This window comes from Rhinatrema bivittatum, chromosome 2 (assembly GCF_901001135.1).
Source record: "Rhinatrema bivittatum chromosome 2, aRhiBiv1.1, whole genome shotgun sequence".
Classification (NCBI taxonomy): Eukaryota; Metazoa; Chordata; class Amphibia; order Gymnophiona; family Rhinatrematidae; genus Rhinatrema; species Rhinatrema bivittatum.
In genome coordinates, this window is record NC_042616.1 from 537,858,976 (window position 1) to 537,886,584 (window position 27,609).

The following is a 27,609-nucleotide window of genomic DNA, read 5'->3' on the forward strand; positions in this document are numbered from 1 at the left end:
AAAATATTATTAATTTTTTTCACCAAAAATTTAATCTTTGCTTACTACATTAGTGAGAAATCTAGGACCGATATGCATATGCAGCACACAGTTTTTTGATATACAGTTTTTCTCATGCATTTCACGGTCAACCTCAGGAAGTTCTAACCTCTTCTGGAGTTTATTCAGAGCAGAGTTGGGAAATTTCCCCTTTCAACTCACCATACAAAAAATATATTCAAATTCTGGTATCCCCTCAGCAATAGTACTTCAATATCCCTTCCCTGCCAGCCATTTTGAGACAGAACATTATATAGCATACCAGCCATACCATAAGAGTACTAACACTCAGGACTTGAATAGCAACAACCTTACCTATGAAAAAGCAAGACTGCAAATATAGAACACAGTACACTTACTATTGGAAAAACAAAGAAAGCCAGACTGTTCTAGATTCCTACACAGAATCTAAATCCTAGTTAACAAATCCCTCACCTCTGTCAAACATGCAGAATGACCCTTAACTAATACAGAATAAAAGACCATAAATTATAAACAAGCATACAGAGAAAAACAAACTCCAAGAAGCCAGGGGGAGAGGGAGGTGTGGCAGGAAGGCAGGGGCAGGATACAGCATGCCTGCAACATTTCTGGCTTGGACTGGTAGTGGTAGTTATTGCCAGGGATGGGGGAAAAGCAGCAACAGGGAGCAGTGATGAGGAATTTTAAGAACCAGCTCCTTACTCTGCAAGCTCCTCAATCAGCAAGCACATGTGGCTGTTATAGAAAGCATAGGCTTGTTATATCAAATTTTTGGTGACACACTGGTTGAGAACCACTGGTCTAGAGAGTACATTTTAAGGCACTTTAGACTGTATAGGGTTTATATTGTGGACCCATGTATAATTCTGTTAGCCCTCCTTTAAATTATTTTCATCATTTTAGCATCCACATAAAGTTGTAGGCCCCAGAATGGAACAAAATACCTCAAGTTGAGTCTTATTAGTGACCTATACAGGCAATATCACTTCTTTCTATCTAATAAGGATTCCTTTCCTTATGCATCTGAGCATATTGTTAGCTTTTTCTGCTGTATCACACCAACTTCCAGCCTTTAGGTCATTAGAGATGATTATTACTAGGTCTCTTTCCTGTTTGGTATTTGCTTTTGCTTGTCAAGTTGCTAATGGGTATTTGCACCCAAAATGCATAATTTAAGTATTTTTGTATTGATGTACAACAAGCCCTGACCATTTGTCTTACTCTTTCATTTCACATTACCCTCACTTCTTCCACTCCTCTCAGGAAATCTACTTAGTTACAGATGTGTAATTTCATCTGTAAACAGGCATTTTTATTAGGTCACTAATAAAGATTTTGCTAAATACTGGCACCAGCAGCAGGCCCTATCACCCCAATAGTCACTTTGCTTTTAGACTGGACATAATTGACCACTATTTTGAGTTCTATTGCTTAACCAGTTTTTCATGCAATTAATTTTCTGATCTAGATCATCAATCTTCTTTGTGAAACAGTGAAAATGCCTTACTGAAGTCACAATGGTAACATCCACTGTTTCTTCCTTATCCACTATTTTGGTCACTTCATGAAGGACTCAATCAGATCTTCTTGACAAAAACAAAATACTCTTCTGCGGGACAGGAGTCAAAAAATTATACTGCAAAGTGGATAAGATGTTATACCATTTTGGTAAACTTTTCCATTACAGGAAAAATTATTCAGTCTGCTGTAAGAAAGTTATTGGTCAGCATACTCTGCCATAACCTGTTAAATGGCAGGAAGGGGAAAAGAAAGGGTTATACTTGAGATAGCACCATGAACAATGAAGTTATTACATGTATTCTTTATTGGTAAGAAAGTATTTGGCAGAGCTAAATCTAAATTGTGCTATGTCATCTTCTTGCATAGCAATTATTTAAAAAGGAACACATCCAATGTTCTAGTATTTGTATAGTTAAAGAACCAAACAGGATATTTTTCCCTGTTATTGCACTAAATATTTATTTTGCAACTCTTATATTCTGAAATTCTCTGGGATTCAATGCAGATTACAGGTAACATACATAATCATATGTAATCATACATAATACTTCATACAACAAATAAAACATTCAGTTATAAACATAATAAAATATCACCTTAAATTAGGAAAAAATTATAAATATAAATGTTTTTTAAAGACTAATTTATAGGGGAATCCAAGTGCCTTAACCTAGACTAGAATTAATCTAATTCTCCTCATATAATACTACCCTTCTAATTAAACAGACATAAATTCAAGTTATTCATTAAAAACTTGATTAAAAAGGAAGGCTTTTACCTTTTTCCTGAACCTTAAATAATCTAACTCAGCTTTAACTTCAAGTGGGATAGCATTCCATAACTGAGGACCGATCACTGATAAAGCTTTGGTTCTAAATCTTTGCAATCGACATTCAGACACCATAGGAATATCTAGCTGCAACAGTGAAGAAGAGCGTAAAATGCGTGTTGGTTTATAACCATGACAATTTTGCAGATAAGACAGTGCTTTTCCTCATGAAATGCTTTAACGATGAAAAAAGTCAACAAGTTAAACTCTATTCTATTTGAATGGGAAGCCAATGAAACTGCTTCAAGTAAGGTGCGTTATCAATATCCCAAGGCAAATGAAAAATCATACTTACAGAGGCATACTGCACTAATTGCATTACAAGTAGCAGATATTTTGGTGCCCCTATATATAAAGAATTACAATATTCTAGATGGGAATCGACTAATGCTTGCAACTATTGCAGGAAAATCCTGCATTGGGAGTAATTCTCTTACAGGATTTACTATAAATAAATTAAAAAATACTGTGCAAGCTACTTTTTTTTTTTTTTTTTAAACTTGAGCATAAGAAGAACAGTTTCAATCCATCAATGCCCCAAATTTATCGTTTCCAAACAAGGGCATATACTTACTTCACCCACCTTTATAGTAAGATTGTCGTCCAGCTTTTTCCCCCCCAACCATAAAACAGTAGTCTTCCCACAACTGAGAACTAATACATTTTTATCCAGCCAATCTCTAAAAGAAGTAAACACCACAGAAAAGTTCTCCATAGGGAAAATGCTCTCATGCTCACTTAGTATATAAAATTGTAGCTGTCAGCATACATTTTATAAAATACACCAAAGGAGCACAAAAGCTCACCTAAAGGTTACAAAAAGATATTGAACAATACTGCAGATAGAGATGATCCCTATGGAAAATCCGATGGTTATAATACCATTTAGAGCCATCTCCTTATACACAAACTTGCTGCATACGATGTTTCAAAAAAGACTGAAATCAATGTAAGACAGTGCCTTCAATTCCTATCAGTCTTAATTACTCCATTAACCTATGACAAATAGTATCAAATGCTGATGCTATGTTGATTTGCACTATAATTCCTGGTCTCCTTTTATCCAAACTCCGATAAATATCATCTAAAAACAACAGGGTTTCAGTACACCTTCTCTGCCTAAAGCCAAACTGGTTTTTATCCAATAAGTGGTAATCTTCTAAATAATTATTTAGCTGTTCTAACACCCATTTTTCCAACAATTTGGTTAGAGGACACAAATTCGATATAGATCAAAAATTTGTTTTATCACCTCTAAAACTCTTAAGATCTATTATAATCGGTCTAATAATCGCCTTTTTCAACTCTTGGGGTATCGCTCCTACTATAAATTATAGAATGAGATAATCAGCAAACATCTTAAAAAGACTGCTTAATTAATAAGAAAGGACAAGGTTCTAGACAGCTGTTATTTATTTTAATCTTGGAGAATAGTAAATCAATTCCATGATTATTTATCAACTGAAAGGAATCCAATCTCATATTTGGTGTGAACAAGTCTACTACATCACCTACCTGTAATTTTTTATAATCTAATGAATGTTTCAACAGTTTTATCTTTTCTATGAAATAGTTTGCAAGTACCTCACAGTTTGGATAAACTTGAAGCTGGGTTTAGGGGGGACAAGAATGGTATTAACCATTGCAAATAATTGCAATGGCTTATTAATAGCGTTGCTCACTAAGGGGTTGATTTTTGAAAATGCATGCGATTTTATAACATACGTGCATTGTTGCATGCATGTTATAAAATACAATTCCCATGCGCACATGCATGGCCGATTTTAATATCAGCACGTGCATATGCGGGTGGGTGTTGTGTCACACGTGCAATGGGGGGGGACTTTAAAATATACACGCGGCGTCACAAGTAGGCCTTTCCCAGTTCCCTCCCAGCCTGCTCCAATTAAGGAACGGACTGGGAAGAAACTTCCCTATCCCTCTTAACTACCCTTCTTACCTTTTTCCCCTCTCCTCCCCAATCCTAACCCCTACCTAGCTAGCTAAAATTTTGTTGTTTTATAACTTACTGCTCCTTTCAAGCAGAAGTAACTTAAGAACATAAGAACATGCCATGCTTCTCCAACAGTGGCCAATCCAGGCCATAAGAACCTGGCAAGTACCCAAAAACTAAGACTATTTTATGCTACTGTTGCTAGAAATAGCAGTAGCTATTTTCTAAGTCAACTTAATTAATAGCAGGTAATGGACTTCTCCTCCAAGAACTTATGCAATCCTTTTTTAAACACAGCCATACTAACTGCACTAACCACATCCTCCGGCAACAAATTCCGGAGTTTAATTGTGCGTTGAGTGAAAAAGAACTTTCTCCGATTAGTTTTAAATGTGCCACATGCTAACTTCATGGAGTGCCCCGTCGTCTATTATCCGAAAGAGTAAATAACCGATTCACATTAACCCGTTCTAGACCTCTCGTGATTTTAAATACCTCTATCATATCCCCCCTCAGCCGTCTCTTCTCCAAGCTGAAAAGTCCTAACCTCTTTAGTCTTTCCTCATAGAGGAGCTGTTCCATTCCCCTTATTTTGGTCGCCGTTTTCTGTACCTTCTCCATCGCAACTATATCTTTTTTGAGATGCGGCGACCAGAATTGTACACGGTGAGATGCGGCGACCAGAATTGTACACAGCTTTGGCACGCGCTTCCCCGGGACAGAGCCTAATGGCCACTGTCCAGGTCAGCCCCTGCCACACCCAGAACTCACCTCCCCCTTTTGGATGGCATGGCCCTTCTGTGCATATCAGGAGATATACGTGTGGCCGGGCTGTCTCAAAAATTTGCTCAGTGCGTGCACAGTCCAGCCACTCACGCATCTCCCATACTTTATACATGCGGCCTTTTGAAAATTCAGCTGTAAAGTTTGATAATTCTTTTTAGCTTCTTATGGCACTCAGCTTCAAATAGTTTCTTGTCCACAATAGAAAAGGTCTTTTGTCATTTTCTCACAACACATATGTGTATGCATAAGTCCTTAGTATACCAAGGCGCCTTTTACATACATGCTTTCTTCTTCACCACTACCTTATCATAAAACTCAATAAGAGTATTCCACCATTCAACTGCGTGATCTATTGAACTAAACTGCTCAACTTTATCTATCTTTGACCAGCAATTAGAGAAATCTTGCTTATCAACACGTTTTCACAAGGACTTTATTGCATCACTTCTATATTACAAGTTTACATCTCACAACAAAACTGACATGGCATGTTACAATAAATTTCCTCATCCTGTTATCTAGAAAATTATTAGGTAAACTTTCTTTGTGCATGCATCATTACAGTGAAGACTGAAAAGGCAACAAAAGAAAAATTAGGAAGAGAGTCAACACATAACCATCACCAACTTAGCGTTTAACATACAACTCCATTTAATATATTGGAATTTTTATTTTTTTTTTTATTTTGACAGCCGGTATGAATGGGTTGGCCCCCATTCCACCCCAAGACCTATCCCACAAAGATATGAACAGAGACATCAACCGGATGTATAAGGGTGCAGCTTTATTGCAAACATTGTAAACACTACTTCCTAGTACTCGAGCCACATGATTACCACTGACACCAACCGTATCACCAACACCACTCCATCCTCTTTCAGCCAAGCAAGATGGCCATCCTGCCTGACCCCTTGCCTTGTTTCCAAGCAAGGGGGCTACCTGAGCCATCGTAAAGGCTGCCCATCAGCTCGTGCACCCTGCTTTGAGCTATGAGCTGAGACATTCAATAAGAAGTGTACAATAAACAAAACTGTCATCTACATCAAACTCTCTTAGTACCATAAGAAATCGAAGTGCAGAATTTCTTGCCCATAGTTCCTTTTTTTTTTTTTTTTTTTTTGCAAATAACAAAAGAAGAGAGCTATCAAAAGAATGGGGCGGGTGGGAGGGACGCTGACCACAAAGGAAAAGGGAGTATGCTGTGGAGGTATGGAATTTAAAAGGCCCATAAACGACATCATAGGGCGACTGCTTCCCTCCTCCTCCACCGACATCATTCGAGCAGGACCTGGAGGAGGAGAAGGAGGGGTAAGGAAAAAAAACACAGCATGTGTCCTGGGGGAGGGGAGGGGACGAGCCCAGCACACGGCCCCATGTTAAAACAGGGTTACCGGGCACTTGGTGCGTATGCTCCTATATTTGTTAATTTACTTTTATAAATCAACAACATAAAATATCCTGTTTTGTTGCCCACGCAATATGAATTCTTACTTCCTGTATGGTATCATTGCTTCACTAACTTGAATCCTATCTAGCAAATTTAAGAGAGGCAAAACAGGTATCAGCTATGTAGAATAAACCTCCCTATTGCTCTCAGATGTGATTTCTTCAGAACATGGGAAGCTTAAACTATTGATAGAAATATGTAAACATTAAAAAGCAACTTTTATAAAGAGAACGTCAATAAAATGCCCCATCTAGTCCCAGCTGTCAAATTTGACTATTGTTTATACCACCCCTCGCCCACCCCACATTGGAACATGTCTTCATTAAAGCAGTGACATTTATCAGCCAAAAGGTCAAATGCATATTTCTCCATCAAAATACACTTACTTGTGATGTGATATTAAGTGTAACTGCATCCAGGCCTCCAGAAAGCATACCCTGTGTGTCAGCTAGAGTCAGTGTGACACTACCATCTCCTCCTACTCCTGCTGGTGACATTACTAAGCTCTGAGCTGACACCGGGGTTTGTGACATAGATGATGTGGATGGAAGATTGTCAGCTGATGTTGTCAACTCTGCTGAAAGCAACACAAATGAAAGATGAAAGCAAAGGAACTCCAGACATCAAAAATTTACCATAGAAACTGCTTGTTTTTGATAATTTTACAAAACTCAAAATCTTCATACAAATAGTAAAATACTTATTTCTACAGAGCTACTAGATATGTATAGCACTAATTACTAGAGATGTGAATCGGAACCAGAATCGGTTCGGATTTCAGTTCCGATTCACATCTCTATAGATGTGAATCGGAACCAGAATCGGTTCGGATTTCAGTTCCGATTCACATCTCTACTAATTACCATCTAAATTAAAGTATATGCAGAAGTTATTGCTGCTTAACAAATGTTAAAACGTGTGGTGAATAAACAAAATAATATAGCTATTACAAAATCCATAAAGGGGGTAATTTTCTAACTGTGCAAACTGCTGCAAGATCAATCAAATATAACAATCACTGAAGGTAGGACAGTAAGTAAAACTACTGAGGTAGCATTTAACTTTAAAAAGGAAGACTAGGATGTGGTTAGTGCAGTTAGTATAGCTGTGTTTAAAAAAGGATTGGATAAGTTCTTGGAGGAGAAGTCCATTACCTGCTATTAAGTTCACTTAGAGAATAGCCACTGCCATTAGCAATGGTTACATGGAATAGACTTAGTTTTTGGGTACTTGCCAGGTTCTTATGGCCTGGATTGGCCACTGTTGGAAACAGGATGCTGGGCTTGATGGACCCTTGGTCTGACCCAGTATGGCATTTTCTTATGTTCTTATGATAAAATGAGGAAATTAGTTAGGAGAAAACTAAAAGGAGAAGTTGCAAAGGATAAAAGTTTGCATGTAGTGTGGATGCAGTTTAAAAACAGTCTAAATACATGCTATGTATTAAAAAAGGGAGATAGAAGATCAAATGACTGCCAACATGGTTAAATGGTAAGGTAAGAGAGACCTTCAGGGACATAGTAGCCAAGTCCCAAATGCAGTCTGGCAGCCCCAGTGCTGCCTTGGATCGGAAAGGTCTCCCAGAAGGAGAACATCACCCTGGTGTAGCAGGAACTGATCCTGTAGTAAGGACCTATTCTCCAGGTGATGTATTGTCCTCTCGCACTGAGGACAAGTCTCCCAGGGCTACTGCCCAGGAGGGAAGGGTTAGGCCGGCCATCATAGTTGGTGATTCGATTATCAGAAATGTAGATAGCAGGGTGGCTGGTGGACATGAGGACTGCCTGGTAACTTGCCTGCCTGGTGTGAAGGTGGCAGACCTCAACATCACCTAGATAGGATTATAGAAAGTGCTGGGGAGGAACCAGCTGTCTTGGTACATGTGGGCACCAACGACATAGGAAAATGTGGGAGAGAGGTTCTGGAAGCCAAATTTAGGATTTTAGGTAGGAAGCTGAAATCCAGAACCTCCAGGGTGGCATTCTCTGAAAAGCTTCATGTTCCACATGCAGGTCCCCAGAGGCAGGCAGAGCTCCAGAGTTTCAATGCGTGGATGACACAATGGTGCTGGGAAGAGGGATTCAGGTTTGTAAGGAACTGGGGAAATGTTTGGGGAAAGGGGAGACTTTTACAAAAGGATGGGCTCCACCTTAACCAGAGTGGAACCAAGCTGCTGGCACTAACTTTCAAAAAGGAGATAGAGCAGCTTTTAAACTAGAACAAGGGGGAAAGCCGACAGTCACTCAGCAGTGCATGGTTCGGAGAAATGGATCCTTGAAGGATACTAATGAAACAGGAGAGTTAGGGCATCCCAACAGAGAGGTTCCAACAAAAGCAAATGTAGTCCATGTGCCTATATGTAAAAAATCACTGAAGCTAATGATTTCCGAATTATCCCTAACATCTGAAAAGCAGGTTGTTAAAACAAACAAAAAACACACTTTGAAATGTCTTTTTCACTCAACGCACAATATAGCTCTGGAATTTGTTGCCAGAGGATGTGGTTAGTGCAATTAGTGTAGCTGGGTTCAAAAAAGGTTTGGATAAGTTCTTGGAGGAGAAGTCCATTAACTGCTATTAATCAAGTTGACTTAGGGAATAGCCACTGCTATTAATTGCATCAGTAGCATGAGATCTTCTTAGTGTTTGGGTAATTGCCAGGTTCTTGTGGCCTGGTTTGGCCTGTTGGAAACAGAATGCTGGGCTTGATGGACCCTTGGTCTGACCCAGCATGGCAATTTCTTATGTTCTTATTAAAGCCTATAGGACACATTTCAAAAATTGGAAGGAGGATATAATCAAAGAAATAGGAAAGAGTATAAGTAATGTCAAGATAGATGTAAAGCATTAATAAGGCAAGTCAAAAGAGTATTTGAATAAATGTTTGTGGAGACAAAAACTCAAAATAAAACCTTTTTTTTACTTATAAGCCAGAAGCCTGTGAGGGGGTCTATTGGACCACTAGATGACCAAGAAGTAAAAAAGGAACTCAGGAAAGGCAAGGCCATAAAAAAAACTAAATGAATTATTTGCTTCCATCTTTATTGAGAAAGCTGTTGAGAAAACACCAATCTGGAAAAATTATTCTAGGGTGATGATGCGAAGGAATTGAAGCAAATAACAGTGAACCAGGAATATGTAATACAGCAAAACTGACAAACTAAAGAGTAACGTATCCACTGAATCTTACTCATGGCTAATCTGGCCATAGGAGTGACGTGGATAGTGAAAGCCCCGTGGCCCAGCAATGAAAGAATTGAGGGGCTGAGACTATGTTGCATATGCACAGAGATATGAAGAATTTGACAGGATGTCTGCGTGGTTGTTGGGCAGGAAGTTCGTTGCAACTGTAGTGCCCAGAACTGCTCCATATGGGATTTATGGTAGTTGAACAGAAATCCCAGGCAAATGTAGTAGATTTATAGTGAGTCTTAGAGAACATAGAGCCCCTTGCTTGGATTGACTCCATATTAGGCAGTCGTCCAGGTAAGGCAAGCATGAATGCTGTTGTTCTTTGTAGATACGCGGCAGTCACCGTTAGGCATTTGGTGAATACACAAGTTGTCAAATTTAGTTCGAACGGTAGAACTTGGTATTGAAAATGTTGTTGACTCACTATGAAGCAGAAAGACGAGAGGATAGATGCAACCCATTTATTGTAGTAAGGGAAGAATGGTGCCGAGAAACACGATTCTGAACTTTCCTTTCTTAAGAAAATTGTTGAGATTCTGAGGTGCAGGATGGGCGGAGATCGCCTGCTTTCTGTTGAAAGAAGGAAATAGCAGGATTAAAATCCTCTGCATTGTCGTGCCCGGGGAATGGTGCCCTGAGTCCTGGTCCTGGTCCCTCAGTGGGATGGCCGCTCTGTTGCCTGGCAAGGTTGAAGAATCCAGGAGCCTGCCCGACTGGTGAAGTTGGCATAATCTGGATATCCGTTAGTCTCAGGCGAGAGCGTGAGCAGTAAAAGGTCTTTCTAGCATCTCTCTCTCTCTCTCTGCAGTGCAAGAAATATAGAGAGCTGTCGCAGGTCTCGCGGTAGTCTTGCAATTGAGGCACTGTCTGCTGGACCTTTTGAATGGCAGATCAGCTAGTTTATCCTGGACTTCCGGCCATAAATCAGAGGCTGGAAGCCAGGTACTATCGAGTAGAGTCCCGTTACTGGCAACAGAAGGATGTCTCGAAGCAATTCTGTGTTGCTGACAGAGAGGTTTCCCTTGGTGTTGTGTCAGACATAGCTGGTATATAGCAATATGTGACACCCATATGGATCTTGGAAGATGTGACGACCTAGAACCTTCCGAGAACATCTGGCTTGTTTTAGTGACCAGGTCTCGATGGAATCTGTGCTGTTGCGGGAGTAAAGTGCCCATCGCCCTTCGTGGTAGAGGTTCCGAAGGACAAGTCGGTGGCGATGGTAGGTATTGCAACGAGATGGTGCCACAACGGTGCGAACATCGATGGCTCTGGTTTTAGTAGATTTTGGGAGGCATCGAAGACAGCCTGAGGGATCCGGCTCCACTCTGTAAGCTGGTATGGTAGTGTAGCTACAGAGGAGACAGGCTAGGCGTTACTGGCACTTCCACATTATTTTGTGCTGGCTCAGTACCCGGCACTAATGTCAGTGGGGAACGCCTCTGCGCCTCAGGTACAGAGGAGTACAGGACTCATGTAGCCGAGCCCACTTCACCACTGGTTCAATGGACATTGATGCCGGTGTGGTATAAGCGCCGACACTGAACGTGGAACCCACGTCGGTGCTGCCTGTATCCCTCGGAGCTCGGCCCGGTCATTCTCCAGCACCGAGGAACTGCCATCGATGTCTGAAGCAGTGTGGGTGGCAGTAGCGATGTCTCCCTCGGTGCTCAGCCTGGCCATTCTCCAGCACCGAGTAGGATGCCACCGATGCCCTGGATGGCGTCGGTGGCGGGCGATCACTGTGCCGATGATGATTCCCACGGTGCTCGGCCCAGTCTTTCCCCAGCACAGAGGTAGATGCCCTCGCTGTTTCGTATGGCAATTGGTGACAGACTGTCACCGTGCCTTCACTGCTCCTGGTACTGTTTATCGCTCAAGGATTAAATGGTGCTCTGGTTTAGAACAAGGAGTATGGCACGTTTAGTCGAGGGCATTGATTTAGGTGCTTCGGTAGTTTCGATGGTGGCATTGAAGGCAGCATCAAGGGCACCGGTGAAGGCGTCAATGGCATGGGCAGAGCACCGATGGTATCTATGAAATGGAAGGCCCATCGATGGCATCGGTGGAATTGACGGATTGATAGCAGCATCGATGGTATCGATGAGAACATCGATGGCAGCAATGAAATTGATGAAGGCATCAACGTGGGCAATGAAGGCATCGACATGGGCATCGACGTGGGCATCGAGGGAGGCATGGACGGTAACGAAGGAGGCATCGATGGCATGGATGAGGGTATCGAAGGAATTGATGAGAGCATCAATGGCATCTACGGCGGCCCTGGCGGCAACGGTAACTGAGAACGCTCCGATGAACCCAGTGGAGGATCACAGGAAGGACACTCGGAGATATCGGGGGGCTGACTGAGGGTGATAAACATAGGGAGAGAGAAGGCCACAGTTCAGTTGGTAACCTGGGGGAACCATTAGTGAGGTGACAGGAACCGACCGAAAACAGGGCATAGTACTCACCAAGCGTCGATGAAATGAACGTGAAGGGAGACCGTGTAGGGAAAAAATTTTTTGTGAAGTAAAACTTCGTGTTTCCATGAGGAAAAGTTGTGAGAAATCTCTCACAGAGCTCCTGAACGCGAGGGAAATTGCATCGCGGAAAAAAGAAGACTGAAGGGAGACCCCTGTGGACACAGGGATTATGGCATGCTGGGCATGCTCAGGGGACTCAGTGTGCCAGTGTCAGTGAAAGCTTTCTAGAAACTTTGACAGAAAAATTTTCCGTGATAGGGCTCCGTCCAGTGATGTCACCCATATGTGAGGATTACAATCCTGCTTGTCCTGGGAGAATGTGGTAGACTTGGGAAAACCATGGCTTATCCCTGGTTATGAGCCCGAAGGGCTGGATCTATTTTTTGGAATCCTGCCAAGTATTTGTGACCTGGATTGGCCATTGAATACTTGGACCTTTGGTTTGATCCAGTCAATTACCCACACATTTTGCACCAGTTTTCAAAATTAAAGTATTTATTCATTAGAGGCCTGGTGCCAAGCTCTAGGCAACTTACAAGAATACAAGGATAAACTCATAAAACATAAAATCATCACAGATATAATAAAATCTATTTTATTATTTTTATTGTTTAACTATAACAGCAATCATTAAATTGTATCTACTTTTACTTTGAAAATTATTCCAGGAAAAACTACAAGCATACATTTTCACCTGATAAGTTGTGTGGGTATTTTGCCCACTAAAATGTATATATGTAAGTGCAAACACCTTCCCAACCCCACTGCACGTAAAGTTATGCATATAGTATCACTACATGTTTAGATTTACCCACATGTAGGGAGGGAAAATTTTTAAAAATCCATTTCCACAGATAAAGCTTTTCTATATATGGAAAATGCTTTGAAAATTAACCTTATAATGTATATTATAATTAACATGCATAAGGTTCTAAGCAAGAATGAAAACAAGACAAACTCTACAAATTGCCCAGTATGAAAAGATGACTCCAGCACATTTGTACTATACCTGAAGTAGTAGTCAATGTTGTACCCTGAGACAGAAGTTGATCATTACTTATGGTTAATGTGGCACCAGATGACTGATTATTTATTGCAGGGGATGCCAATCTTATGTCTCCATTCAGTTCACTGTTTCCAGAAGAGCTATGTTGTACAAGTTCTTGGCCTAAATCAAATAATTAACACTGTAATGCCTGCAAAAATTCTTAAAAACAAGTTCTGTACAGAACATTATTTTGCACCGTTATGTAGCTGACATCCATCAGTAGTTCTAATAAATATCACCACAACTGGCTAGTGTATTTTTGCAGGCACTTAGCTTTTCACTGGATGCAACAGCACTTTAAAACAACAGTGCCTCTTATTCATGATACAAAACCTACTTCAAGTGGAAACACAAGTCTCACTTTAGCAAACAACCTTTAATAGGACCATTCTCATTTTAGAAAAAATTTGGCTGGAGGGAGATTGAAAGACAAAATGATGCAAGTGAATACACTCTTCTAATCTGTGTTAATTTCTCTCTGAAAGATACTTTGAAGAATTCTTTTAACATTGACCCCCCTGTGTATTCTGACTTTTGAAATTAAGGCTGCAGCCAAATATAGCTAAGTTGCTTACCTGTAACAGATGTTCTCCAGTAGATAAAAGGACAAATCAGTCACACAAGTGGGTAATGTCATCTGATGACACTGAATAGGAAAAGCTCTCAGAGCTCAGAAAATACAATGTTTTCCAAACATGCATGGATGTTCCCACGCAGTCACCTCTGCATCTCTTTCCTAATCCAAGGACGGTAAGGAAATGGACTGATTCAAGGGAAATCTGAGACCAGTTTAAGCAAGAAGGAACATTAAGCATCTGTATCGCCACTGGAGTCACCCGAAGGAAGGGCTCCCGACAAGACAAGGCCTGCAGCTTGGAAATTCGATGCGCAGAACAAATTGCTACCAGAAACACCATTTTCAAGGTCAGTAACTGCAAGAAAAGGCTACGCAGAGATCGAAACGTAGGGCCCGCCAAGAAAGCCAACACCATGTTAAGACTCAAAGGAACCGGTAACTGCAAGGGAGGATGAAGATGCTTCACTCCCCTCAGGAAACGGGCCACATCAGGATGAGATAAGGATCCACCATTCACCTGGCCCTTGAAACAAGCAAAAGCCATTACCTGTACCTTCAAGGAAGTAAGGGCCAACCCTTTATTCAATCCATCCTGTAAAAATTCCAAAATGAGTGGGATCCCAACTGAATGAGGAAGCATTCCTCGACCTTCACACCAAACCACAAACACTTGCCAAACCTACACATAGGTTAAGGAAGTGGAGAAATTTCATTCTCGTAGCAAGGTGGTAATCACCGCAGAAGAATATCCATGCTTCAACAAGTGAGCCCTCGCAAGTGCCATATTGTAAGACAAAACGGAGTTGGATCTTCATGAAGGACAGGCCCCTGCTGCATCAGGTTCCTGTATGACAGAAAACAAAAGGGGGAGAGGGGTTCCACCAGGAGTCTTCAAAGATCTACAAATCATGTTTTTGTGGCCAATCCGGTGCCACCAGAAGCACCATCCCGTTGTGGCCTTCGATCCGTCAAACCATTCTTCTCAACAGGAGGCACTGGGGAAGGGCATACAGCAGCTTGCCTTCCAGCCAGGTCCGCATGAGAGCATCAATCCCTAAGGACTTTGGATCTCTCCTGCAACTGAAGAATCGAGGAACCTTCACATTGTGAGAAGTCGCCAGCAGGTCTTTAAATGGAAGATCCCTGTGATCCACTATCAGCTGGAGCACCTCATTTGACAATACCCATTCTCCTGGGTCCAAACGCTCCCTACTGAGAAAGTCTGCTCTTACATTGTCTTTTCCTGCAATGTGCAAGCCTGAGGTTTCCTGAAGATGCACTTCCGTCCATTCCAGAAATTGGTTTATCTTGTGCGATACTTTTTGGCTCTTGGTTCCTCCCTGCTGATTGATGTAAGTCACCATTGTTGCGTTGTCTGAAATTATTCAGACCGCTCGACCTGAACTGTAAGCACGCCAACTGGAATACCAGGGCTTCCAGCTGATTGATGTTCCAGAAAGATTCCTCTGTATTCCAGTACCCTTGCGCCGTCAGTTCCTGACAGTGAGCTCCCCAACCTTGGATGCTCGCATGTGTCATGAGTACCAACCAGTCCACTGACATCAGGGAGACTCCCTTTCTCAGATGATCCGCTTGCACCACCATGGAGGTGACAGCAGACTTCTGTCGGTAGATGGAGCCAAATCGTATAGTCCAGAGACTGCGGGTTCTACCGAGACAGCAGGGAATGCTGAAGTGGATGCATATGCACCCTAGCCCACGATACTACTTCCAGAGTTGCCACCATCAACCCGAGCACCTGTAGATAGGACCACGCTCACCAAGAGATGCACCTGTACTATCAACTTTTGAATGTGAGCTTCCAAAAGAAACACTCTGCCTAATTCATGTCAAAACGTACACTCAGATACTCCAACAACTGAGTATACCCAACCAAGTTCCTGCAACAAGGAAATCACCTTGAGGATCACCAGACGGCTCTCTTCCAGAGATTTGGCCCGAATCAACCAGTCGTCTAAATATTGGTGTACAAAGATGAGAGGCTTCTATGAAAACTAAAAGTCATGGGATAGGAGGCGATGTCCTTTTGTGGATTACAAAACTGGTTAAAAGAAAGGAAACAGAGAGTAGGACTAAATGGTCAATTTTCTCAGTGGAAAAGGGTAAACAGTGGAGTGCCTCAGGGATCTGTTCTTGGACTGGTGCTTTTCAATATATATATAAATGATCTGGAAAGGAATACGACAAGTGACGTTATCAAATTTGCGGATGATACAAAATTATTCAGAGTAGTTAAATCACAAGCAGACTGTGATACATTACAGGACCACCTTGCAAGACTGGAAGATTGGGCATCCAAATGGCAGATGAAATTTAACGTGGACAAGTGCAAGGTGTTGCATATAGGGAAAAATAACCCTTGCTGTGGTTACATGATGTTGGGTTCCATATTAGGAGCTACCACCCAGGAAAAAGATCTAGGCATCATAGTGGATAATACTTTAAAATCGTCGGCTCAGTGTGCTGCAGCAGTCAAAAAAGCAAACAGAATGTTAGGAATTATTAGGAAGGGAATGGTTAATAAAATGGAAAATGTCATAATGCCTCTATATCGCTTCATGGTGAGATCACACCATGAATACTGTGTACAATTCTGGTCGCCGCATCTCAAAAAAGATATAGTTGCGATGGAGAAGGTACAGAGAAGGGCAACCAAAATGATAAAGGGGATGGAACAGCTCCCCTATGAGGAAAAGCTGAAGAGGTTAGGGCTGTTCAGCTTGGAGAAGAGACGGCTGAGGGGGGATATGATAGAGGTCTTTAAGATCATGAGAGGTCTTGAACGAGTAGATGTGACTCGGTTATTTACACTTTCGAATAATAGAAGGACTAGGGGGCATTCCATGAAGTTAGCAAGTAGCACATTTAAGACTAATCGGAGAAAATTCTTTTTCACTCAATGCACAATAAAGCTCTGGAATTTGTTGCCAGGGGATGTGGTTAGTGCAGTTAGTGTAGCTGGGTTCAAAAAAGGTTTGGATAAGTTCTTGGAGGAGAAGTCCATTAATGGCTATTAATCAAGTTTATTTAGGGAATAGCCACTGCTATTAACTACATCAGTAGCATGGGATCTTCTTAGTGTTTGGATAATTGCCAGGTCCTTGTGGCCTGGTTTGGCCTCTGTTGGAAACAGGATGCTGGGCTTGATGGACCCTTGGTCTGACCCAGCATGGCAATTTCTTATGTTCTTAAGATACCATTCTTTCTCAGTTCTGTCGCACCTACCAACATAACTTTGAAAAAGGTTCTGGGAATGGTGGTTAGACGAAAAAGCAGCATCTGAAACTGGTAATGGCACCCCAATACTGCAAAACATAGAAAACTTTGGTATTCCAATCGGATAGGAATATGGAGGTATGCCTTGGACAGATCTAAGGTGGTTAGAAATTCCACCAATTGGACGGCCATTATCACTGAGCGCAATGTCTCCATGTGAAAGTGAGTCATCTGCAAATGACGGTTGACCCCTTTGAGATCCAGGATGGGACGAAAGGAGACCTCCCATCTTGGGCACAATAGAATAAATTGAATATCGACCCATATTTTCTTGAGACATGGGCACTGGAACCACAATCCCGCAGACTGAGGAGCCTTGACAGTGCACTCTCGACTGCCTGTTTCCTCTCTGGAGTGTGGCAAGGAGACACTATGAACATGTTCCGAGGAATACCGCAAAAACTCTAGTGCATATCCTTCTCGTATTACCTTCAGGACCCACTGATCCAATGTAATCTCGACCCACCTCTGATAAGAACATGCCATACTGGATCAGACCAAAGGTCCATTCAAGCCCAGCATCCTGTTTCCAACAGAGGCACCCCCTCCCCCTATCTCCTGTTCCTGGGGTGGGTCGGCAAAGCTTCACTGGGAAGCTCGGGAGGTTCCACTACCCGAGCCTGCTCCCTGCTTGGGCTGTCTAGGACGAAAGGACTGAGACCTACCAAAAGGCAGAATCTTCTGAAAGGTCATCCCTCTGAAGGGACCGAAATGCCTGGAACTCCTGAGACAACCCCTTATAGCAAAGGGGCACGGGTGACTGCTTCTTATCCTCCGGCAACTGAGGAATCAGGAATTCGCCTAACTTACTGGCTAGCTTCTCCAACTTGTTCCCAAACAAGAGCGATCCTTTAAAAGGCAATTTCTTAAGATTAGCTTTGGAGGTCGCATCAGCTGCCCAATTTCTTAGCCATAACTGACACCTGGCTGCTATTACCGAAGCCACTCCACTGGCCAAGGTGCGGACAAATCACAGCTCACAACTGCTAAAAAGGTGGTGGCGGTTTCCATAACTGCCCTGGAATTCACTCCAGAGTCATCAACCTCCTGAGAGAGGTTGAGCCACCAGAGAACAGGAAACTATCTGCAATGTCATTGCCACTGCTTCAAATGCTTGCATAAGGATGGCTTCAATTCTATTATGCACATCCGGTAAGGTCACTCCCTCCCTCCATAGGGATGGTCATCCATTTAGAGATGGCACAGACAAGCGCATCCACTTTTGGAAAATGCAGGCATTCTCTCACCACTGGCTTCAGTGGGTACAGGTCTTCCAAGCTCCGACCCCCTTTAAAATTTGCCTCCGGGGCATACCATTCAAGATCAATCAGTTCTTGAATAGCCTCTATAACTGGGAAAGAAACAAGAGGCTTTATGCAAAAGAATCAAAATGGGATTTCTCTTTGGCTCAGACATGGAATCTGTCCCAGAAACTCCAGCATCTGTAATGTCTGGAAAATCAGAGCTGACAATTCATCTCTATGAAAGAACCTCAAAATAGTTCTTTATGGTTCCAGCCCTGGAGAGATTTCACCATCTTCCAATGAGTCAGGATCTGCCTCAATATCACTGCCAACCGGATTTCTGTCAGAAATACCTGTACTTTGGCATTTAAATGTACCGGAAGAGGGAGAGGCCACCCCCTGAGGATCTGCACTGAGGACTATGCCTGAAGGAAGAATTGTAATCCATGAAATATTTTACCCAAAAAAAGGCAGAAGGATCCATTCCAAGAATAGGAGGCACTTGTGCAGCACTCACTGAGCTGCCATCCACTGCTAGTCAAGGGGTTCCAAGGTCAGGCATCCCTCCTGATATATACTTAACCTGGCCATCATCCAGCTGGAAAGACCCAGGCTTAGTAAAATCAGAGGAAGATAATTCTCCCATGGCCTCTAAGCAACGCTGGCATAAGTTAGAGGGCCCTTCAGACTGAGATACCCTAATGTGACGTAGCACAGAAAGGCGCTTAAGGTTTCTTAGCCATTAATCTGTCAGTATACTTAACAGGCGACTGCTTCCAGTTCCGCTGAAACAAAATTTATGTGCACAAATTTTATGCACATAAAATTGAAGCGTCCCAAGTTTGTGCGCTAAAAGGCTAAGTGTACTGTTACCGCTCCAAACCGTGGTGAACAACTGATATGCAAGAAAGTGCACAGACAGGCCGTGTGCACCAATCGGACACAAAGGACACACTTGCATGCACAGACGATCCTGTAGAGCAGTGGTTCTCAACCTTTTTTTGGCCGGGACACACCTGACTACTCACATGCATGACACACTGAACATGTGACCATCACGGGGCTAAATGTAAACATACACTCTGCATCCACAGGAATACCCTCAACCCCCAGCAATGAGTGCAGAGCAGATCTAGGGCATTACCATGTACAACTCGCCATACAAAAAAAGATATTCTGGTTCTGGTGACATCCCAGTAAAAGCAAAACAAACTCCTTTTACTTCCAGGCACAATAGCCTTCCTTATGAAAGGACAGTAATTTACCACTAATGCATGTCCTATTGAGAAAACACAACAAATAAGATTGATACAAATGCCTACATGCTAGTTAAATACCTCACCTCGGTCACACACCCTCTTCACCAAGTACAGAAAAACCACAAATTATAAATATGGAGACAGAAACTGGAATGGAAAACCAAAAAAGCCACTCTGCATGCAGTGCGAACCTGGAGAAATGGAAAGAGAAATATAGCACCTAACAGACTCTCAGGATTTTCAATAATGCACACAAACTAACCCGCACAAAGTTACACCTGTATTATGGAACACACTCAAACAGTAACAACCCTATCTAAGAAATACAACTATTAAAACAGGCCCTAAACACTAATACATTTCCTATTGGGAAAACAGAATAAGCCAAGCTGCTATAGAGCCCCACGCAGAAATAATTGTAAAGCTATACTAAAAATGTTACAAAACAGCTGCTGAACAGAATAATATCCAACAATTAAAAACTCATAAAAATTATTAAAACATGTCCAAATATCAATAAAATATTTCAAAACAGCAGACATCGCATAATACCCAATAATTAAAATGGCAGTCAAACAAGAAAAATAAATTTAAAAAGCCACCTTTACTTACCCTCTCCAGCAACTCTCCTCCTCCTTTCCCTTCCAGGCCAATAGCACTCACCAGAAGCAGCAAGGGCTGCTGAAGCTCTGACCTCACAGTCTCTTCCTTAGCGCCCACAACCAGTCACTCACACACACACCCAATTAGACCCCATGACCAGTCTCACACACCAGTCATCTTCCTGACCAGTCTCTCTCTCACACAGAAACACATCAACTCCCTGACCAGTCTCTCTCTCAATCACACTCATGGTCTCTTATATACAAGCTCAATCACACACAAATGCTCTCGCACCCATTCACACCAGCTCTCACCCAAGCACCCATTCACACCAGCTCTCACCCATGTATCCATTCACACCCACACACACCAGCTCTCACCCATGCATCCATTCACACCCACACCCACAAGCACTCACCCAGGCACTCATTCCCAGACACACCAGCTCTCACCCAGGCACTCATTAACATCCTCATTCACACAAGCTCTCACCCAGGCACTCATTCACACACAGACACACCAGCTCTCACCAAAAACGATTTCTTCATTCACTGCAGAGTTGGGCTCCAGTTCTGCCGCGCCTTTACTCCAGCGGGCCTTCTTTTTTTGCCACCACGGGGATGGGCTCCCATGGTGGCCTTGGTCGGGGATGGTTTCCTCTTCGCTGCCACGGGCTATGGCGGCCTTGCTTGGTCGGGGTCGGGTTTCCTCTTCACTGCCATGGGAATGGGCTCCCGTGGCGGCCTTGCTTCATCGGGGTCGGATTTTCCTCTTCACTGCCATGGGAATGGGCTCTCGTGGCAGCCTTGCTTCGTCAGAGTTCAACACTTCTATTCTTCCCACCCCACCCCCAGGCTTTCTGATGCCTGCCTCACCGGCCAATCAAAGGCTTCCTCCCTTCTTCCTACTCCCACTGGCAGGTAGAAGGGAGGAGGCTTCCGACTGGCCTGCGCGGGGGCAGGCAGATTGAAGGAGGCTTCCTATTGGGTAGTGGGGGTAGGAAGAAAGGAGGCTTCCAATTGGCCCGCGTGTGCTGGAAAAAGGGAGAAGGAAAGTACAACGGAGCAATGGGACACTGGGAGGCGCGAGACACCTGCCGATGTTTGGCGACACACCGGTTGAGAAACCCTGCTGTAGAGGGCAGTCGATTGTGCAGAAAAAAGCATGTGCAAATGCTGCCACGGCCTACCACATGGCGCACAATAAAGAAGCCTCACAGCGGGGCCTAGCCCAATGGGGCCGCTCAACATGCCAGGCTGCCCAGTTCCCCTAACCCCCATATGGGAGCAGGAACAAACATTGGGATGTCACGCCAAGCACGGAGACCGGTGGAAGTCCTAAACTAACCCCTCCACTCTGTCTCTGACTGTTTCTTCTTTTCTTTTTTTTATATAACACTTACATGAGCTCAGCCCTTCCCAGCTGAGTACAGAGGTGGTCTCCAGCTGTTGGGGGAGAGGGCATATGCCGTCACTGCCGCGCTTGGTCTCCTGTACCCGCTGCCTTTACATTGTACAATCAGCTAAATCCACGCCTGCTAAAAAACAGCTACAGAACCAAGGCATACACCTGAGGGACCACGGAAATCACCTCAGGAATTCTCAAATGGGGGAAGTGACCATTTGGTATCACAACAGGAAAGCGGGGCAATTCATTTTCTTTGCAAATTCTCCTAAAAGCTGAAGCAATCGCCAAAAGGGAGATGCATGTCCACCATCTGTTGGAGACGGAGAATACTGGCTGTCATCACTGCAGGAGTACTGTGACATCAATTTGCTCCAACTCCATCTGCTGGTAGAGGTGCATAACTCACTGGCTCTGAATTCATCTGCTGGTGCTAAGAAAAGTATTTTTAAATAATATTCACATCTCATGAAAACTTTTAACCTTTTTAACTGCAATTTTTAGGTTTTTTTTCTCATTTCCTCTCTCTCATAATTCCCTTTTTAAAATTATATGCTACTGTAGTAGTTTTATTTAATGTTCTTCCTCCAGTGATAGCACAATTGCTTACCTTGTAATAGGTGTTATCCTAGGACAGCAGGATGTAGTCCTTACATATGGGTGACATCATCAGATGGAGCCCTGGTACGGAAAACATCTGTCAAAAGTTTCTAGAAACTTTTGGCTGGCACTCTGTACCTATTGTGCATGCCCAGCATGCCATGATATTCTCAGCCACAGGGGTCTCCCTTCAGTCTCGTATGTAGCAATATACGTGAGCTAAAAAAATAAAATAATGAAACGTATTGGACCCAACTCCGCGGGGAGGTGGGTGGGTTCCGTGAGGACTACATCCTGCTGTCCTGGGATAACTCCTATTACAAGGTAAGCAATTGTGCTTTATCCCAGGACAAGCAGGAAGCTAGTCCTCACATATGGGTGATTAGCAAGCTACAGGCTGAGTCATTCTTACATTATACCAACAGCATACAACTTGTGCAACAAGCACAACAACTGGTGTACTGCTGGAGAAAATGAGGCAGCCTGAATCACAGCAGGATGGATATAGAAGGAGTTGGAGTTATACTGAAAATAAGTTCTTTAAGACAGATTGTCCAAAGGCTGAATCTTGTCGTCCTTCTTTGTCCAGACAATGAGCTGCAAAGGTGTGAAGGGAACTCCATGTTGCAGCTTTACATATGTCTAGGATGGGCACTGAACGATAGTGTGCTACTGAGGTGGACATAGCCCTTACTGAATGTGCTTTTACTCGGCCCTGGAGAGGAATCTTTGCTTTTTCATAACAGAATTCAATACAGTCTGCTAGCCAGTTGGAGAGAGTCTGTTTTCCTACCGTAACTCCTGGTTTATTTTTATCGAAAGAAACAAAGAGTTGGGTGGATTTCCTATGGACCGCCATGCGGTTTAGGTAAAAAGCTAGTGCACATTTACAGTCCAAGGTGTGTAAGACTCTCTCTCCCTGGTGAGAGTGAGGTCTTGGAAAGAAAGTAGGCAAGTCTATTGACTGATTGATATGAAAGTCTGTTTTGGTAAGAATTTGGGGTGAGTGCGAAGGACTACTCTGTCATGCAGGAAACTTGTGTAGGGCGAGTATGTGACGAGAGCTTGCAACTCACTGACCCTTCTAGCCGATGTAATGGCTACTAAGAAAAGCACTTTCCATGTAAGGAATCTTTCTTCACAAGAGTGTAGAGGCTCGAACGGTGAGCGCATGAGCCTTGTCAGTACTAAATTCAGGTCCCATTCAGTGACCGGTAGTCGAATGGGAGGCTTAAGGTGAAGTAAGCCTCTCATGAACCGACTTACTAGGGGTTGTGCTGTTATTGGCGCATCCCCTATTCCTTTATGGTATGCCGCTATGGTGCTTAGGTGTACCCGTACAGAGGATGTCTGGAGACCAGAATCCGACAGGTGGTATCAGTAATCTAGTAAAGAAGAAGTGGGGCAGGAGAAAGGTTCTATACCTTTTTGCATGCACCATTTTGTAAATCTAGTCTACTTAAAGTGGTAGGATTTACGTGTGGAAGGCTTTCATGAAACTACTAGAACTTGAGAGGCTTGTGTTGAAAGATTAAGTGGCTGCAGAATTAAGCTTTCAACATCCAAGCTGTTAGGGCAAGAGTTGCCAGGATGGGATGACGCAACTTGCTCTGATTCTGAGTTATGAGAGTGGGCTCTGTGCTCAGGCAGAATTGGTTGTGAGATCGAGAGGTCGAGGAGTATGGGAAACCATACTTGTCGAGGCCAGTACGGGGCTATGAGGATCATTGTCCCTCTGTCCTGTTGTAGCTTCACGAGAGTTTTCGCTATGAGTGGAATTGGAGGATACGCATATAGAAGACCTGTGTTCCAGGGGCGAGTAAATTCGTCCCTGGGGACTGTTTGTCGACGTCCGTGGAGGGAGCAGAACCTTTCCACTTTGTGGTTCAGTTTGGACACAAAGAGGTCTATGGTTGGGCGACCCCCAGCATTGAAAGATTTTGCTCGTTATTCGTGGGTCCAATGACCATTCGTGGGGATTGAAATGTTGACTGAGATCGTCCGCTAGGATGTTTTTGATGCCCGCCAGATAAGTTGCTCGGAGATGTATGGAATGCTCTAGAGCCCAAGCCCAAATCTGTACTGCTTCCTGGCATAGCAGATAATAGCCTGTGCCTCCTTGTTTGTTTATGTACCACATTGCTATTGTGTTGTCTGTATCAGCACAGTCTTGTTTGAGAGTCAGTCTTTGAAGGCATAAAGGGCATATCTCATCGCTCGAAGTTCCAAGAAGTTTATTTGATACTGCTTTTCGAGCGTAGTCCACGTCCCTTGTGTTTGAAGGTTGTTGACGTGAGCTCCCCATCCAAGGTTGGAGGCATCTGTAGTCAGGATGACTTGCGGATTTGCCTGTTGGAATGGGAGACCAGCTTTCAATGCTGTTTGATTTGTCCACCAGTGGAGCGATAGGCACAGCTGGTGGGTGATTTGAATTGTGTACGACAGTGGTTGGAAAGCTTGTAGCCATTGAAATTTCAAAGTCCATTGGGTTTTTCTCATGGCTAACTTTGCCATAGGAGTGACATGTACTGTCGAGGCCATGTGTTCTAGCAGCACCAGAATTTGATGGGCGGATGCGAACTGGTGATGAATTACAATGTTCGCCAAGCACGCCAGATTGTCGGCACGGTCGCTTGGAAGAGAAGCTTTTGCCACTGTGGTGTTGAGGTCTGCTCCGATGAATGTGAGGAGTTGAGACGGCTCGATGTGGGATTTTGGATTATTTGATGAGAAATCCCAGGAGGTGCAATAGTGTTATTGTGATTTCCAAGGCAGAGATAGCTCCCTGTCTGGATGGACTTCTGATTAACCAATCGTCCAGGTATGGAAAAACATGAATGCTGTTTTTTCTTAGATGTGCAGCAACCACTGCTAGACATTTTGTGAATACTCGAGGGGCAAAGGCTAGTCCGAATGGTAGGACTCGATACTGGTAATGATTCTTTCCCACAACGAATCGTAGGTACTTGCGATGTTGTGTGGAAATTGGTATGTGTGTATAAGCGTCTTGAAGATCCAGAGAACAGAGCCAATCTCCCTTTTGAAGCAATGGAAGGATGGTTCCCAGGGATACCATTCGAAATTTTTCTTTGTAAAGAAATTTGTTGAGATTGCGGAGGTCTAAGATAGGATGAAGGCCACCTGTTTTCTTTGGAATGAGGAAATAGCAGGAGTAGAACCCTGTCCCTTGTTGAGACCAGGGAACTGGTTCGATGGCCCTGGCGGTCAGTAAAGTAGAGAGTTCTACTTGGAGTTGAGGTGTGATGACTATGTTTGTCCAAAGTGGAATGGGAGGAGAATGCAGTGGTATTGTTTTGAATTTTAGGCGATGTCACCGATTTAGTATGGCTAATACCCATTGGTCTTTTGTGATGAGGCTCCATTGATGTTGGAAATAATGAATTTGACCTCCAACTGATAGGGCATAGGGTTTAGAAAGAGGCTGCTGTTCTCTTGACTCGGTTCAAAAACCCACCGCTGGTTCAGTTTGGGGTGGTGGCTGGGTCTTTTGTTGTTTCAGCTGACGTGGACGTCCTCTTTGTGAGGGAATGTACTGACGTGCTGAAGAGGCAGGTGGGTAATACCTTCTAGGTCTATAGAAGGGTTGCCTCGTGTCCCTAGGAGTTGGCCGTCTTAGGGAGGATGGTTGATCTGCTGGCAATTTGGAGAGCTGTCGGAGTGTCTCATGACGGTCTTTCAACTGAGATACTGTAGCTTGGATCTTTTCTCTGAAAAGATTGTCTCCAACACAAGGGAGATCTGCTAGCCTTTCCTGGACTTCCTGTATGAGGTCCGAGGCCTTGAGCCAGGCCCATCTTCTTGCATTTATTGCAGAGGCTGATAGACGAGTTGATGTTTCGAACACGTCATAAACTGCTCTCACCTCGTGTTTGCCAGATTCCAATCCTTTTTCATCGAATGTAGCCAAAGGTAGTTGATGTTGCTGTGGAAGGTTATCCACAATACCCTGTACTTGTTTCTACAAGTTTCTTTGGTATTGTGTCATATAGAGCTGGTATGCTGCAATGCGTGCTACCAGCATGGAACCTTGATAGACTTTCTTCCCTAAGGTATCTAAGAAGCGTTGCTCCTTTCCTGGTGGAACAGATGAATGAGGTTTTTGTTTCCGGGCTTTCTTCTGAGCAGATTCTACAACTACCGAATGGTGAGGTAGTTGGTGTTTCTGGTACCCTGGAGCATGCTGCACTAAGTAAGTGGCATTTGTTCTCTGATTTACTGCTGGGACTGAGCAGGGATGTTCCCACATTCGTTGTTGTAGTTCCAACAACACTTCATGGATTGGGATAGCCATTATTTCCTTCGGTGCATCCACGAACTGCAGGACTTCTAGGGCCTTATGTCTGGTATCCTCCTCTGTGATCAGTTCAAAAGGAATTGTATCTGCCATTTCTTTAATAAAATTTGTAAATGACAAATCTTCTGGAGGGGAATTCTTTCTCTCCTCTGGTGGAGAGGGCTCTGATTGCAGTTCCTCTGACTCTGTATCTGTATCAACATCCTTCCAAGGAGTATATTGAGGATGATAAGGGGAGTCAGGGTCCTCTGGTTATATATGATGCTTTGATTTAAACACAGCTTTTGTTGGTATGTGTTTTGGCATCATTGGTAGTGAGGGCATCGATGGAAATCAATTCTGTGTATCCCCCGATGGACCTGGATGTATTGGCATCGATGGATCCTTGAAAGGCATCGAGGGTTTCTTCGGAACTCGATGCCAATGAAGCCCCGATGGTCCTGGGGCAGAATCGGAGTCCCCACCATCCTCATCCGATGATCCAGGAATCGGGATAGCTGGAGCCACAGGTGAGTGTATCGGCATCGATGGCGTTTATGGTTGTATCGATGGAATCGGTGCCGTCGGTGTCGGAGGAAAGGCTCCTATCAAGGCATTGAGTCTATTCAGCAAAGGCTGAAAAATTGACTGGTCTAATGCTGATGCCAGTGTCTGTACCGATGGTACTGTCGGAGGCTGTAGATTCCTTAAAGCCTCAATGACGGCTTGTTGGACTAAATTAGTCACCTCTTCCCTTGAAACCGGGGCAGTGTCCACTGTCACTAGGGAAGGTACTGCTGGCGCTATTGGCACTTCCACGATGATTCGTGGTGGCACATCCTCTGACACCGAGCCCGGTGGAGAGTGCTGCGGTTCTTTGTGTACAGCTGGTGGAGTTGGCTCTAGTACACGGACCTTCTTTGGCATCGGTTCGATGGATTTCGATCCTGATGTTGATGCTTTGCTATCCGATGGGTCGATGGATCGGTGGCGATGCTGCTTCTTTTCTCGATGATCCTTCGATGCTGAAGAAGATGCTATTGAGGA

The 27,609-nt window shown here is 43.5% G+C and overlaps 1 protein-coding gene across 1 annotated transcript in view; it reads right to left on the bottom strand.

Moving 5' to 3' along the window:
• Nucleotides 1-27,609, bottom strand: part of ZNF236 (zinc finger protein 236) — a 531,902-nt gene that overhangs the window by 123,581 nt on the left and 380,712 nt on the right. Inside the window, 2 exon segments of the mRNA XM_029590848.1 lie at nt 6,945-7,132; nt 13,246-13,404. Coding sequence (XP_029446708.1) covers nt 6,945-7,132; nt 13,246-13,404 — 347 coding nt within the window.